The 13,825-nt window shown below is 39.1% G+C and overlaps 1 protein-coding gene across 11 annotated transcripts in view; it reads right to left on the minus strand.

Moving 5' to 3' along the window:
• Window positions 1-13,825, minus strand: part of BCOR (BCL6 corepressor) — a 66,938-nt gene that overhangs the window by 31,440 nt on the left and 21,673 nt on the right. For 9 of the 11 annotated variants that reach the window (XM_067545126.1, XM_067545123.1, XM_067545124.1 and 6 more), the window contains exons 2-6: window positions 13,424-13,554; window positions 11,843-11,921; window positions 7,962-10,784; window positions 7,232-7,285; window positions 6,646-6,829 (exon numbers count right to left, since the gene is read on the minus strand). In XM_067545126.1, the coding sequence (XP_067401227.1) occupies window positions 6,646-6,829; window positions 7,232-7,285; window positions 7,962-10,784; window positions 11,843-11,921; window positions 13,424-13,509 (3,226 nt within the window). In that variant the 5' untranslated portion in view covers window positions 13,510-13,554. The remainder of the gene's footprint in view (window positions 1-6,645; window positions 6,830-7,231; window positions 7,286-7,961; window positions 10,785-11,842; window positions 11,922-13,423; window positions 13,555-13,825) is intronic. The other 2 variants (XM_067545129.1, XM_067545127.1) reach the window with 1 other exon arrangement.

The following is a 13,825-nucleotide window of genomic DNA, read 5'->3' on the forward strand; positions in this document are numbered from 1 at the left end:
TTTTTAGGCCTCCAACCATACCAGAAATTTTGTAGTGTCTTTCAGACTGAAAGCCACTGTTATGGGATGGTCTTCCTGTTGATGATGTACTTTGGAATGAGAAAGGGCAGGAACACTCTGATTACCCTCCTAGAGACCCTTGTAAAAACCTTGGAGAAGCAACAGTCCTTATTGTGAACATCCAGAGATTGCAGCTGGGACTGGTAGGGAACAACTATTTAGCACCCCCCTCACTGCTAAGGAAACAAAGTGATACCAAATTAATTCAACTCCCTCATTCTTTTTTTCCCCAACAGGATCTGACCCAGACACCCAAAATGCCCTGCAATGCCTTGCAAAGCATAACCTCAAGAATAAAAGAAGAGTGATATTCAGTTTAGTCTGGTTATCATAAGTCCTTCATTCACATTGTTTTTCTGGTGCATTGTTTCTAGAGAGAAGAGCAAGGCAACTACCAATACATCTGTGGCAAATAGCTGATGGGAGTAATGCCACTCATTCCTGTCATTTCTCTGACTCTACCCCCAGGCAGTAGGAAATTCAGTGATACCCTCATGGTGGAAGCATGACATCCTACTAATGCCAAGCTAGCAGACCAGCCCTTTACTGACCCATTTTAAAAGAGTAGGAACATTAGATGCTCAATGTATATAAAAACCTGTGACATTATAATCTGCCTATGCTAATGTTACAATGAAGGCAAAGCAAGGGAAGAGAATCAGGCAGAACTGTAAAGTTATTAAGATATTTTGGGAAGCATCTTGACTATACTGTATGTGCAGACTACCAAAAATATATTTTTCTACAATTTCACTCTTAATTCCGTTTAAGGCCACAGACTCATTTCTGTTCAGCAAAGTTCTACAAATGCCTAAGTGTATGACAAACCAGAAACAGAAGTCTGGGCTGTCAGATGGCCAGTACTTTGGCACTCTCTTCTCAGGCATCAAAGCATTATCATTATGAAGTCTAGTTATGTCAAATGCCCAGAGGTTTGGGAGTGTTTTTGCTCAGAACAACTGCAGTAGTTTCACAGAACACAACTCCTGTGAACTCTATTCATATTTTACCACCACATTCCACTGTCTCCTGAATCTGATTTGAAAGCTATCTGGAACAAAGACACAGGGCTCCCCAAATACAGGTATGAATATCAACCTGAAATGCACTAGCATAAGGACAGTCTCCCTTCTTTGGGCCCATACGCAGAGTTTGGTCTTCCCCGGGCACTCACGGCTCCCCTACACCCTTTACTCTGCTAAGAAAGAAAATAGCAAACAGCCTTTGCAGTTTTCAAATCATCATTACTATTAAAATAATAAGCAGCAGATAGACACAGACACTTATCATAGTAAATGCTAAGTTTTCATATCAACACATCATCTCTGAATAAGAAGGTTGACTCTAAAACATGCAACTCACTGTAGCAGCATTTGCTGTTTGGACAAAACATTCCTGACATCATTTGCTAACCTCAGTCCAGTCATACTAACACAGCAACAAAAGCCACCTCTTACTATCCTGTAAAACTGGAAACAGCAAAGAATGACGATTCTACATGTATTGTTTTCTACTTGAAGCAATATCCCAGGGCACTGTTCACACTTTGTGAGAAATGATTTTTTTAAACTTTTTTCATTTTCTCCATCTTCCTTTTCCTGCCAGCACAAACGTTGTTTAACAATACGTCTCCCATACAATGGGAACAGGAAACGAGAACCAACTTTTCCTCTCCTCTTCAGTGACTTCTCACTGCAGGCATTTAAGTAAGTTGCCTTTTAGTCCTCATCCCAATGCTTCATAGGACACTTTATTTATTATCTGAACACAAACTAGCATTCGTCATCAAGATCACAACAAAAATAGTCCAATTCACCCAAGCCACTTGTCAGGATAAAGCAAGAAAGTTCTGACTATCCCATTTGGGGGGCTGAGGAGAAACCAGAGTTTTAATTTCCCACTCTGGATGTCTTTGCCTGGATATTTTCCGTCCTTGTTTCCTTCTGCCTAAACCCACTATATTCAGAATTATGAGGTTTTCTGCATCACTGCCAGTCATAGCAAGATAATGCTAACCAGGCCAAAGGACCACAACAGAATGTTTGCTGTTTTGATCTTCGATTACTTAGCATGCACACAAGCAAGAAACTGAAGGATTACCAAGCTGTGCACTAAGGAATATAGACACCTAGCAAAGAGGCTGCAGATCAATTCTTAACATCTGAATATTAACCTCCTTGCAAATAAAGGCATTATACTTCCATGCACAGAACTGCCATAACCTCCTCCTCACACCCACATTCCCCAAAAATATATGGCCTTTAACACACCAATTTTTATTTTTCTCTATCAAGGATTAAACGGTATCTCTCTAATGTAACAGAGGAGCATAACTACCAGTTTGTCTATGAAGACACTTGCTGTTTGTAAAATGTATTTACTCTTACACACTTTTGTATGATTTTAGTACTGCTTCAAAAACTGCGGTTATTTACCCATATGCTTGTGTCACATGACCTACACTGAAGTAAATGTATTTGTATACTTAAATCACTTGATCTCCAAACAATCCTATGACTCACGACACACACATCCCATAATTTATCGTGTTTGTGCTATGGAAATGCACCATAGAAGCTTTGCCACAGCAACATTTACTAGTCACCTTAGCAACAAAGCAGCTTCGCTGCTGTTTTCATATTGCCCACTGAGTCCTAAACAAGATGGAATAGTATTAAGACACTTACAGTTTATCCCTCTATTTAACCAAGTTTGAATCTTTGTACTCTTCTGCAGAAAGACCCTACAGAGTATTTTCCTAGCAAGGGTCTGCATTCTAAACACTAAAAATATATTTTAGAAGTCATCAGACGTTGTGGAACAGTTCATTAAGTTATCTTATGGTTGGGGAGGAAGGGCAAGGCTTTTCCCATGTGCCACCTGACTAAAATCCCCAAGACAGGCCAGAAACAAAAACTGGGGCAGTCAGATGGTTGTACTAATTGTCTTAAAAAAAAGAGAGTGGCAAAAATATTTTGTATTATATTATTATTGCTGTAGGAGGCAAGGTTTAAGTAGCGTCTTGAAACAGCCACTAGATCTTAAGGTAACAATCATGTATTATGTTCCATGCACAAAGACTACCACACCTGCACAGAGCCTTCCTGACATGACTGGGGCTCTGCAAGGTCACAGCAGTCGAGCTGCGTACCACATGTTGCAGGATCAGGCTTTAAAATTGTATTTGTTTTTCTTTTAAATGCACATCAGCTAGCTAAAGGTTCACAGAAGGGTTCAAATTTAACGTTTTACCAGCAATTATAATCAATTTTGCTCATGAATTTCCTGTTATCATCTGGAAGGTCTACTGCTGTAATTTTAGATATAAATTTATAAACACTAGATAAAACAAAACGTAGCATCTTTGCAGCAAAGATGCAGCATAGGAGGCGGAGCATAAGCTAGGAGAAGTTACAGCTGTTTAAAGTTCCATTCAATGTTAAGTTTTCAACAGAGATCAGGAATTGGTGAAAAAAAGCAGTGAAAGTATTTACATTTTCTCCCATGAAAAATTCACTGTTGTTGAAAGCCACAGCTGGTGAATTGAGGAGAACACTAGGCAAGGTTTATCGCATCTTTGCCAGTTATTACTGTTAGAGAAATGTGTCAGGACTCCCAGTAATTCAAGCTGCACCAGACCACCAAAAACAATATGCTAGAGGCATTCAAGAAGTGTGACGTTCAGATTCCTGATTTAATCAGCTGCTGTACCAAGGAGCAGAAGGTGAAACAGGGCAGTAAAAAGTTTTACTGAGGCCAGGTCTACGCTATAAACTTACATTGGTATAACACTGTCGCTCAAGGGTGTGAAAAGTCCACCCCTTTGAGCGAGGCAGTTATACTGACCTAATCCCCGCTGTCAACTGCGCTATGGTGACGGGATGGCTTCTCCTGTTAACATACTATTGCCACTCATGGAAGTGAATTAACTATGCCAACAGTAGAAATTCATGTCAGCATAGTAGCATCTTCACTGAGGCACTATAGCAGTGCAGATGCACCGCTGCAGCATTTTAAGGGTATGTCTAGGCTACAGAATTATGTCAACCTAAGTTACCTCAAAGTACAGCCACTGCGGTAATTAAATCGCTTCTGCATATCCACACCACACTCCTTGTGTCGGAGATGCATGTCCTCAAATTGGCGCAAGCGGTCCTGGTAACTGTCAGTGTGGGGCATTGTGGGACGGCTTCTGAATGTCAATGTAAGCAATGCAGTGTCTACACTGACAATGTGTCAACCGAAGAGCTATGCCTCTCGCGGAGATGGAGTTATTAAGACGGCATAGCAGGCAAGTTACATCAGCAAGAGCAACATTTTGGTGTAGACGCTTACAGTTAGGTTTACACAGGTTGACACAAGGCAGCTAATCTCTGTAGTAAAGACCAGGGCTAAGTACAGACCTGCCTTGAGAAATGAATCAGTACCTGCAAGTGTAGCTGCTGCAAAGCCCACCATGTGAAAGAGAAGCTCCCTTAGTAAAAGAAAGCTGCATTTTTAAAAGTTTATAGATTTAGCCATTTTAGCAAGCCTATAAAACCACCCATTAATTCATAGCTAATTAATGGAGCACAAGAATGTACTCACAAAAAGTCATAACACCCTCCCCACCCCAACAATTCTTTATTAGTTCCAAATGCATTTCATCCAATGGAGTCTCATGATCCAGAACAACTGCTAAGTTATGGATTCAAGAAAACTGCAAATTGTACAGTTTGGGGTTTGGTTCTTTGCTATTTTCTGCATCATCAGAAGTGCCATTTTAAGAAGATTACATTTCTAATAGTGAGGGATGATCCTCAAACAAATGAGATGTGCATCTGAAGAAACTTCTCTCTCTCTCCTTCACTCACCCTCTGGACTGTTCCCTGCTTCTCTCATTAATCAACTCTGGCTCCATCTACTTCTGGCAATCCCCTGTTCTTTCCTTCACCCTACCCCTTTGAGCACTTAGGTGACCTGCCCTCCCTCCAACAGCAGCATCCAGCTGGTAGGACCCAGATGCTGCTGATCTTTAAACTTTATAACACTTTGATGTTTCAGAATGTGTGTGGGATTTAATGGACGGCATTACAAGTGTGCCCTGCACTCTGAGCTGCAATTAGTGCAGGGAACTGAAGAAAGCTCTATCAGCAGCACCCAGTAGAAAGGCTATCATGATTATGACCAGACAATGGGATACTGTAAAACAACTGAGCCTCTGCTTTGCTCCTGGAAACTCACTCACTCACTCACTAATAGGGAATGGAAGTCAGAGCTTCTGGAAGCTAAGCTTGATTGCCATTTTGATACCTCAATGTAGATTAACAATTGCTGTTACTTTGCCAAGCTACTTTTTTGTTCACATATTCTATTTTAGTAGCAGCACCACCACAGTAACTTGACTTGGGTGAGGAATTGAGCTGGTCCAGAACATCATGGTGTCCACCAAAATTATTAAACAAAGATCAGGACTATAACTCTCAATTATTAAGTTGCCTAGATGTCATTTTCCAGCAGCCCTGCTCATAAATCCCAGACTACAGAGGGGCACATCAACTCAATAAATTACACATCTACTATAGCATCCATTCTTCTGCACACATTGTTCTTGCTTTACTTTGAATTTTCTGCAAATAATAAAACCGTGGTCAGATCCTTAATTACTTTGTTACAAGCTGCTGCAAGGAAAACAGTTTGGAGACTGATGGAACCCAGATTATTTGCTATGAGTTAGAACTAATTTTACAAGTATACATTAAAAAATTAGTATGATTTAGGAAAAAAGGTGCTTTGTGCTTTTTACAATAGAGCTCACGACAATACTTCCACGCACTGTCCCACCTTACGGCAAAGTCACTTTCCTTTGGCCCAAACAACAATTGTATCAGCAAGAAGCAGTTTTGCAGCAGGATGACTGCCTTTGAGGACTTCTGATGATCTAACACATACATACCTGCCACAGTAATAAGTGGAGGGGATGAGATAGTTTCACATGTACTTTTCAGTTTTGCAGCTACAGCTTTTATAAAAAAGTAGAAGTGGTAAATTATATACTCTACCACCCTTCCACTTTGCCTATCCCCATATAGCGAAGGAAAGCTATTTTATTGGAGCTTAACTGTGCCGCCCCTTTTTAACCAGAGCTCCCCAAAGGAAACACGGGAAAGTTCTACTTAAAAACTGATGGTACAATAAGACTCTGGGTTTTTAGTTTCAGCTGTTAAGGTACTAGTTTATCTACTGAAATGTAGACCCGTGTAGGGTGAAAACTGCTATTTAAAATTATATTAACCTTCTATTTTCACAGAAGCTATATTGCCAAAAGGTGCAACTTTTCAACAGATGTTCATAGATCAAAAAAACATGCATGGAAAGCAGCAGAGCTCACAACTTTATAGACGAAAATGTGATTTTGGATACAGTTATGTAAATTTATATTAGTTACTGTTGTCACTATTAATCATTCTTTTTATTTAGAATAGTCTGTAGTAAATATAAAAATTCTACTGGTTTCCATGTATTGTGCAGTTTTAGTACAAACTGCTGTGGTATACGTGTACACATACACACACACACTTCAAAAAGGCATCTAAATTTGCTTACATCTATCACTGTCATTTTGGTCAGCAATGGCATCTTCCAGAGTGACAGACTTTGGCTTCTTTTCATTATTTCCTTTCAAGTTTTCCCAGTCTGCCTGGTTGAATCTGCAGACCTCTGAGTCTTTGGTTGCTGTGTGGCCTTCTCTCTCTTTCATCTCCAACTCTGAGAAGCGCATCATTGCACGCTAGAAAGAGAATTGATATGAAAAAAATCTCACAATAAAAGCTACTCCATTTACCTTACCTTATATGAAAGTATTTCCAAAGAAAAATCTGCTCAAAACCAAGGTTTGAGATAGATATCTAACATATAAAATTTAAAATATCCGAGTTGTATAAAAATATACAAAACTTCAAGTATCTATACACAAATATTCACACAATTCTTTCATATATAAAGGTATACTGTATATAAACAAAAACATTCTGTTTTGGAGGTATAAGTAAGAAAACAAAAACATAAAAACAGAAACTTCACAATGAATAAAGACGACCATGGCCCACAAACTTCCCTTTGTGTATTTGGAAATGAAATTTAACTCAAAGGTTTATGTAAGATTCTAGTAATAAAAATTTGAAGAACTGACCTCACAGTAAGCAGCAGGTAGACATAAAATACTGTCCTCTTGTAATCCTTCCATCTATGTAATTAAAATGGGCACTCAATGGATCATTTAAATAATTTCATCCATTTTTATAAGCATAAACCAATTCTTTTCTTAACAATGCAAAACAATTTGGCTTAACTCATCTTTTCATTAAAAGTAAACTATCTTAAGGAAATTCCTATACAATATCTGTCATCGTTCAACATCAAATTCAATACTGCTTGTATTCCTTTACTACATTCTTGATTGGTGAAAAAGTTGCATAAAACCCACCAATACATGGCTGCTACTCCTCTCCATCAAATGTCACATACGGCATACTAATCAGAACTTCTGGATACCCTTTGCTATCTTATAGTACAGGCCTACTGAGAAGCTACAGCAACCACTAGTTTAACATATCATGCATTCTTCAGCTCCCTCCATAACTGCAGAATATTTAATACTTATGTTAACAGCATTTTATCAGTTCTCATTTAAAGCATTTTTAACTGACTACTAAATACATATAGTTCACATCTACTACTATTCACATAAACTTGGCTTCACAGTTTAACAAATAAAAAATTATCGCTACCATTTCTGACAACATCTAGACCAAATGACATATTCCCCACATGTGTAGGATATATCAAATTTAATACTGGACTGTGACTTTATAAATAAAAACACAAAAAAATGCTTTGGTAGTTAAACCTCACAGACTCACCTGCAGTGCCCGCTGCTCTCGGCTGAGTTGACTAGAATCTGCATACAGTTCAGTTGTAACACACTTGAATCGATCACCTACATAGCCAGCAGAGTTTGCGATTCTTTTTGCCAATTTAGATGGCTTGGGTTTTTTGCCATCAGTAGATTCTAGATCATCAGTTCCATCTTTGGTATATGTCTGATTAGATTCAATATTTGACTGTGTATTTCCCATACAAAGTTGTTTTGCACCATCCTGTACTTTGCCAAAAGACATAGCTGGACCATCATTCCCATGAGTATTCTCTAAGAAAGCAGAGGAAGGCTGAACTGGCAATCTTTCTTTATTTTGGCTTCCTGATACATCCTCTTTCCTTAAATTGAACAATGATGAATTCTGGGCCTGTTTTAAATTATAGGTTTCGTGGAAATCATTATTTCTTCCAAACTCTTCTCTCATTACAATAAAATCTCTGTGCTGCAACACTTGCTCTACCTTGCGTTTTGTGGGGTCATTAGTTTGATTACTGCTTTCAGTAGTAAAGCCAGTTTTTGCTACATTTGTTTCACTTTTTGCATCTTGTTCATCTCGCAGAAGATCTGAAAATATGTGTTTGTCACTTTTGGCAGCGTTTTTACTATGACTTGAACTTTGGTGCAATTTTGTGTTCTTGTCAACAGGTACTTCATAATGTATTTTTGTATTGGTTTCCAGCATCTCTGGCAATCTGTTTCTTATGGCAGCATCCTCATAGCGGAGCCTTTCATGTGACCTAGATCTTCTTTCTGATTTTTCATCCTTATTTATTTCCAAAGCTGAGTGTTGTAACAACATAGGATGCACCATCCCTATCCCCAGTGCATCTTGATAGGTCATGAACTCCCCTCTGGTAGCTGGCAGGGTGTATGGAATGCCAGGTTTTGGGGCCAGATGCCCAGGGAAAAGACTGCCATTGGGTAATAAAAGTGGATGAGGGTACACGGGTCCTTTCCCATGTAAAGATAAAGGGCTTATAGCTATACCCTCTGGAACCGGATAAGGGAGATAACTTCTTGGGTACGGCAATGGTGGAGATCGGAATGCCTCACTTGGAGGTAAAAATATGGAACTGGATGCAAGGGCATTCTCATTTGCTTTGAAATTAGATTCTTGATTACTGGATTTAGTCACTTTACTGTTATGCTTTGCAGATGTTGCTAACGGTTGCCCTATATGCTGTATGACAGACGCAGTACTTTCTACTGCACTCCTGTTTGTCTTGGTGCAATCCATGTTAGCGTTCGGAGCGGGTGAAGCAGACGCTGGGCGACCTCCACTTGACAAAGACCCTGAAATATTACTGACTACTGCTTCTGTACCACCCATCCTAGGGCAAGAAGAACTTCTCTGTTGTGGTATCGCCCAATCTAATGCTTTGTTTTTCAACTGCATGTTTTTACCACTGGTATCTTCGTTGGGACTTGGACCAGGAACAATCCAGGATGAGGGTGCAGTGCTAATTATTTCAGGTCTATAGATAGGGCAACCATTTCCCGAAGGAGAAATGGTTTCTTTCTGAACATCGCTTCCAGATAAAACTAACCCACTTCCAGCTCGGCTATGAACTAAAACAGTTGGTGTCATTTTTTTAATAAGGTCAGATTTGGCTGTCTCTGCATCAAGAACTTTTGATGACAAGTCCAGTGGTTTGTCTATGACATCTTTGGTAGTTGTTTGTTTTTCTAGTGGCAGAGGTGACCTGCTGTCCTTTCTGTCATGACCTGTTTTTCTTACATGTGTTGCAGTTTGCTGTGAAATTTCACCAGCATCATGTGTTTTGGGAACTTTTCCATTAGACAGCTGTGAAGGAGGAAACTCATTACTTACACTCATGTATGGCTTTGGAAGTGTCACTGAAGAAGGAGACGTCGTAATTCTGGAAAACTGTTTATGAAACTCTGAGTAAGCATCCCCCCCAACTTGCGTGGGCAGATGAACTCTGGGCGATGGTCTCGGTGAATGAGATAACAAGAGAGCAGGGTCTGTCGACATATTACCAGCAGCTGACTTTGCAGATGGGACTCTGGGCTGTTTGCTGTTCTGAATATGTGGATAGGCATGTGTGTCAACAGGATTTCCAGGACTGACTCCCATCTTCCAAGACAAGCTTTTATCTGGACAGTGTACTAGTGGGGGAATTGCTGGAGATGCTGAAGTAGCCGAGATCCTCATTGGTGAAGCTAAAGATGATGGAATGTGGGGAGTAACATAGTGAGAAGGCGGCAGGTATAAAAAACGTTCACCATTTGTACATACAGGTGAATAAGTCAGATGTTGTGGTAAGCTGTATGTGGACTGCTGAGGTAGCAATGCCTTATACATGTTCAATGAATACTTATTTGGTGAGTCAAGAAAAGGATATAGAGCGGGTGTTGCACCCTCCATATAAGGATTTACCCAGGGAAGCCTTAGGTAACTAGCACCATTGACATTAAGAGGACTTTGTTTGTCACTAGAAGTTCTGTCCAAGCCTAGCGTTTCCCCTGTTGGAACAGAATTTTTTTGTATTCCAGGTGGTGTTTTGTATATAGCACTGAAGCCATTTGGGGGTTTTCCAGAGACAGCTGCATTTTCCATTGCTTCAGAGGGATTCGATTTGAACTGTATCTCTGGATTTCTTTCAGGAGTAAATCCAAGACCAGGTATAGAACTTGTAGCATCCCGTGCTTTCTCCGTGCCAAGTCCACATAAGCTGGAATAGACAATATTACTGGGGACTCTAAGTCCTTCCCGCATAAGTCCAGACCTGTCCATGCTCAGAGCTGCAAGACTGTCAATGCGATGTGCTGTAGTTGCATCCACCTTTGTAGAATAAGAAATGTGTTATTTTTGCATTTTGTTAAAATATCATTACTCAAGACTATGGATACATCTTTAATTTTGAAGAAAAACAATACTAATGCAAATACATTGTTCATTGCTGAAATATACATAGGTTGATTGAACATGGGTGCAGGAAATAAATCTAATTAAGATGCTGGCTGCTTCATATCTGTCTTGGAGAACCTGACTAGCTGTAAACTGGCACCATTTAGTAAAACAAGTTTTAAAAACGAATAATTAGACAGATGTGTTGACCTTTTTAAACTTGGAACCCAACTATGTTAATTCTGCCTTTAAATCACCTCCCACAGAATTACTAAAAGACAGATGACAGCAGCTCTGTCATCCCCAAATGCAATCCTTTTAGGGGCACAATCCTTCTGAAATATCCAACAGGCATCCCTTTTCTTGCAAGTCTGTCTGCAAGGAAAAATCCAAGGTATCCATGCGCTCCATACCCAAACTTGCCATACCTTTTCTACACCAGTAGCAGGGGCAGGCAAACCACCTAACTAGTTTGAAGATGGATCTTAATAAATTAATAGGAAGGTTGCCAGTGATAGCAGGGGGTTGGACTTGATAACCCAGGTCTCTTCCAGTCCTATGCCTCTATGAAAAGTACATCAATCAAAACAGTGCTGAAACATTTTGATTTCCACTTCCCACTTTTTAAACAGAAGCCAAACAGTTGGTGTTCTGATTTATTTAGTGACTTTATAAACAAATCCTGCCAGAATCACAAGCATGCCACAACACATTATTCTGAATGGCTTAGGGTGCTAGTGGTGTACCACTAGGTATAGAATGAAAGAAATTGTTTCTAGCATGAGGCCTTCTTCACACCTTTGAAAAATAAAAAAAAAATTTTACCACAGCTTGAAGGAGGGCTCTTACCTGAAGCCATTTGTGTCTTATTTGTAGTCTTAACTACACTTTAAAATATTTTAATTATTTCTTTAAATGAAATATGACATGATACAAATATGAAATGGAAAAAAAATAGATGTTATTTCAGTCTAAAGTTATTAATCTCTTACCACGCTGTGATTCAGGTGATTTTCTTCCCTCAATTCCAGTCTGCTTTTTGGAGCATCTCCATCATTTACTGGAATTTTCCTATTAAAAATGTAAGCTTACTATTTGAAAATATTCCTTGCATATGATATTAATAAAAGATTGTAAGGCTCGCATATTTCAATTCCCCCATAACAAATCCATATAAAATTGTCTCTACATTAACTGTTAAAAAATTATGATATTTAAATACTGCCTGAGAACAGATTCAAGGTAAAAAGGTTTTGACATTAAGAAAATATTGTAGTCCACTTCAAAAGAACTTACCCCAAAGACAAGTGACTTCTTTGTTAGTTTTTTTAAAACTTCATTTCTATAGTGATAATTATGCCATATTTAATGTATCATATTCACATACCATCTCTAAGTGTTAGTGTGTATTTAATTTTCTCCTCATACAAATGTCACCTATTCCATGCTAAAGAGGAAGCTCCACATCTGCACCATACCAGTGTTGCAGCGCTGGGACTTGTTATCAGAGAAAGCACTGATAAAGAATGTACCTTAGTGCCAACTTTCAAATCCCATGAATAAAATAGCTGACATGAAGCAGAAGGAAAGTTTCATCATTACCCAGAAGAGAGAGTTTCAATCATCTGATATTACAGTGCAAATATCAACTTGAAAAAAATTAGTTACACTTCTGATTTGTTTTAATCTGTGATTTATACAAATAATACCTACTATTACTATATCTGGAAGCAATTAGGAAAAACAATAGCAAAACTTTTCCCCCGATTTGTTTGTGTTTCCACAGAGCTGGCAAATAGTCACTTTCACTGTTTCCCCTGAATAGATGGCAACCCCCCTGCTTCTGTGGGGCTGTCAGACAGCAACAAAGGTGTTGTTTAAAAAAAAAAAGGGGGGGGGGGTGGAAGCAGGAAAATATGATTGTAAAAATCACAAAAGTTGGCAGGGTTACTCAAAGGCAAGGGTAGTATCTGAAAGTAGTGTTGATAGGTTTGTGTTTTTAAATAAACTAGATTTAAAGTTGGTGGTGTCCCTTTACCCATAAAGTCCACTTGGAAAATATGTAATAAGAAGCACAACTAAGATTCTTGAATTAACTGTATCAGGAGGGGAAAAAAAATCACATATTGGATCACAATAAGGAATTCAGTACCTAGATAAAAAGGCCATTGTTTCAAATATTATCACTGGGCAAGCCATTTGATTTAAGGCATTGAGAACCAAATGACATGGACTAGCATGCTTAGCATTTACAGGTAAAAGAATATGTATTTGGGTTAATACTCCTTCATAAGAATGAAATAATAAATTAAGTGTAAAAGTGCATTTAAAGGCTGCTTCAGGGAGTAATCTTTTTAAAGGGCGCCACTGCTTCAGGGAACCAGGTTGCCTGTTGAACAGTAAATCACTGGCTGGTCTACTGCTGTCACACACGTCTTTTTTCCCTAGTGCTGGCCTGATCTCCATGCAAGAAGTCAGCAATCTACTCAGGCATTAGGAAAGGGAATGAACTCTGAAACCTCAGGTCACAGAATCTCGTCGTGGTTTAACTTGCCAGAAGCTTAAATATTTACCTGTCTTCATTAATTCCACACATGCGGACTCTCTCATTGCTCATCCAGCTATGAACGTTGCCATACAGGGGAGTTGCAGAAAGCATGACGTCGTCTTAAAAGCGCTACTTTTTTTCTTCACCTTTTATATTCTATTAAAACAAAAGTTGAGAAGATTGGTCTAAGAGGAAGTGCAAACACCACAGTGGAGCAGCCAGCCTCCCTCCGGGTAATTAATAATGAATGCAGGATTCGTGTGGGGAGTGAGCTGCCTAAGCTAAACGCTAAGGGAGATACCCTGCAATAAAGGAGCAAATTGAGGGCATTTATAGGTCAGGGGAGATGGATCTTTTCCCTAGCGCCCGGCCAGAAAATTAAGAATCATTCCAGGCTATCGACAAATTTAAAAAAAAAAAAAAAAAA

Source organism: Emydura macquarii, unplaced genomic scaffold, assembly GCF_026122565.2.
Source record: "Emydura macquarii macquarii isolate MOO-44397 ecotype Brisbane River unplaced genomic scaffold, CSIRO-AGI_Emac_v2 contig_1043, whole genome shotgun sequence".
NCBI lineage: Eukaryota > Metazoa > Chordata > Testudines > Chelidae > Emydura > Emydura macquarii.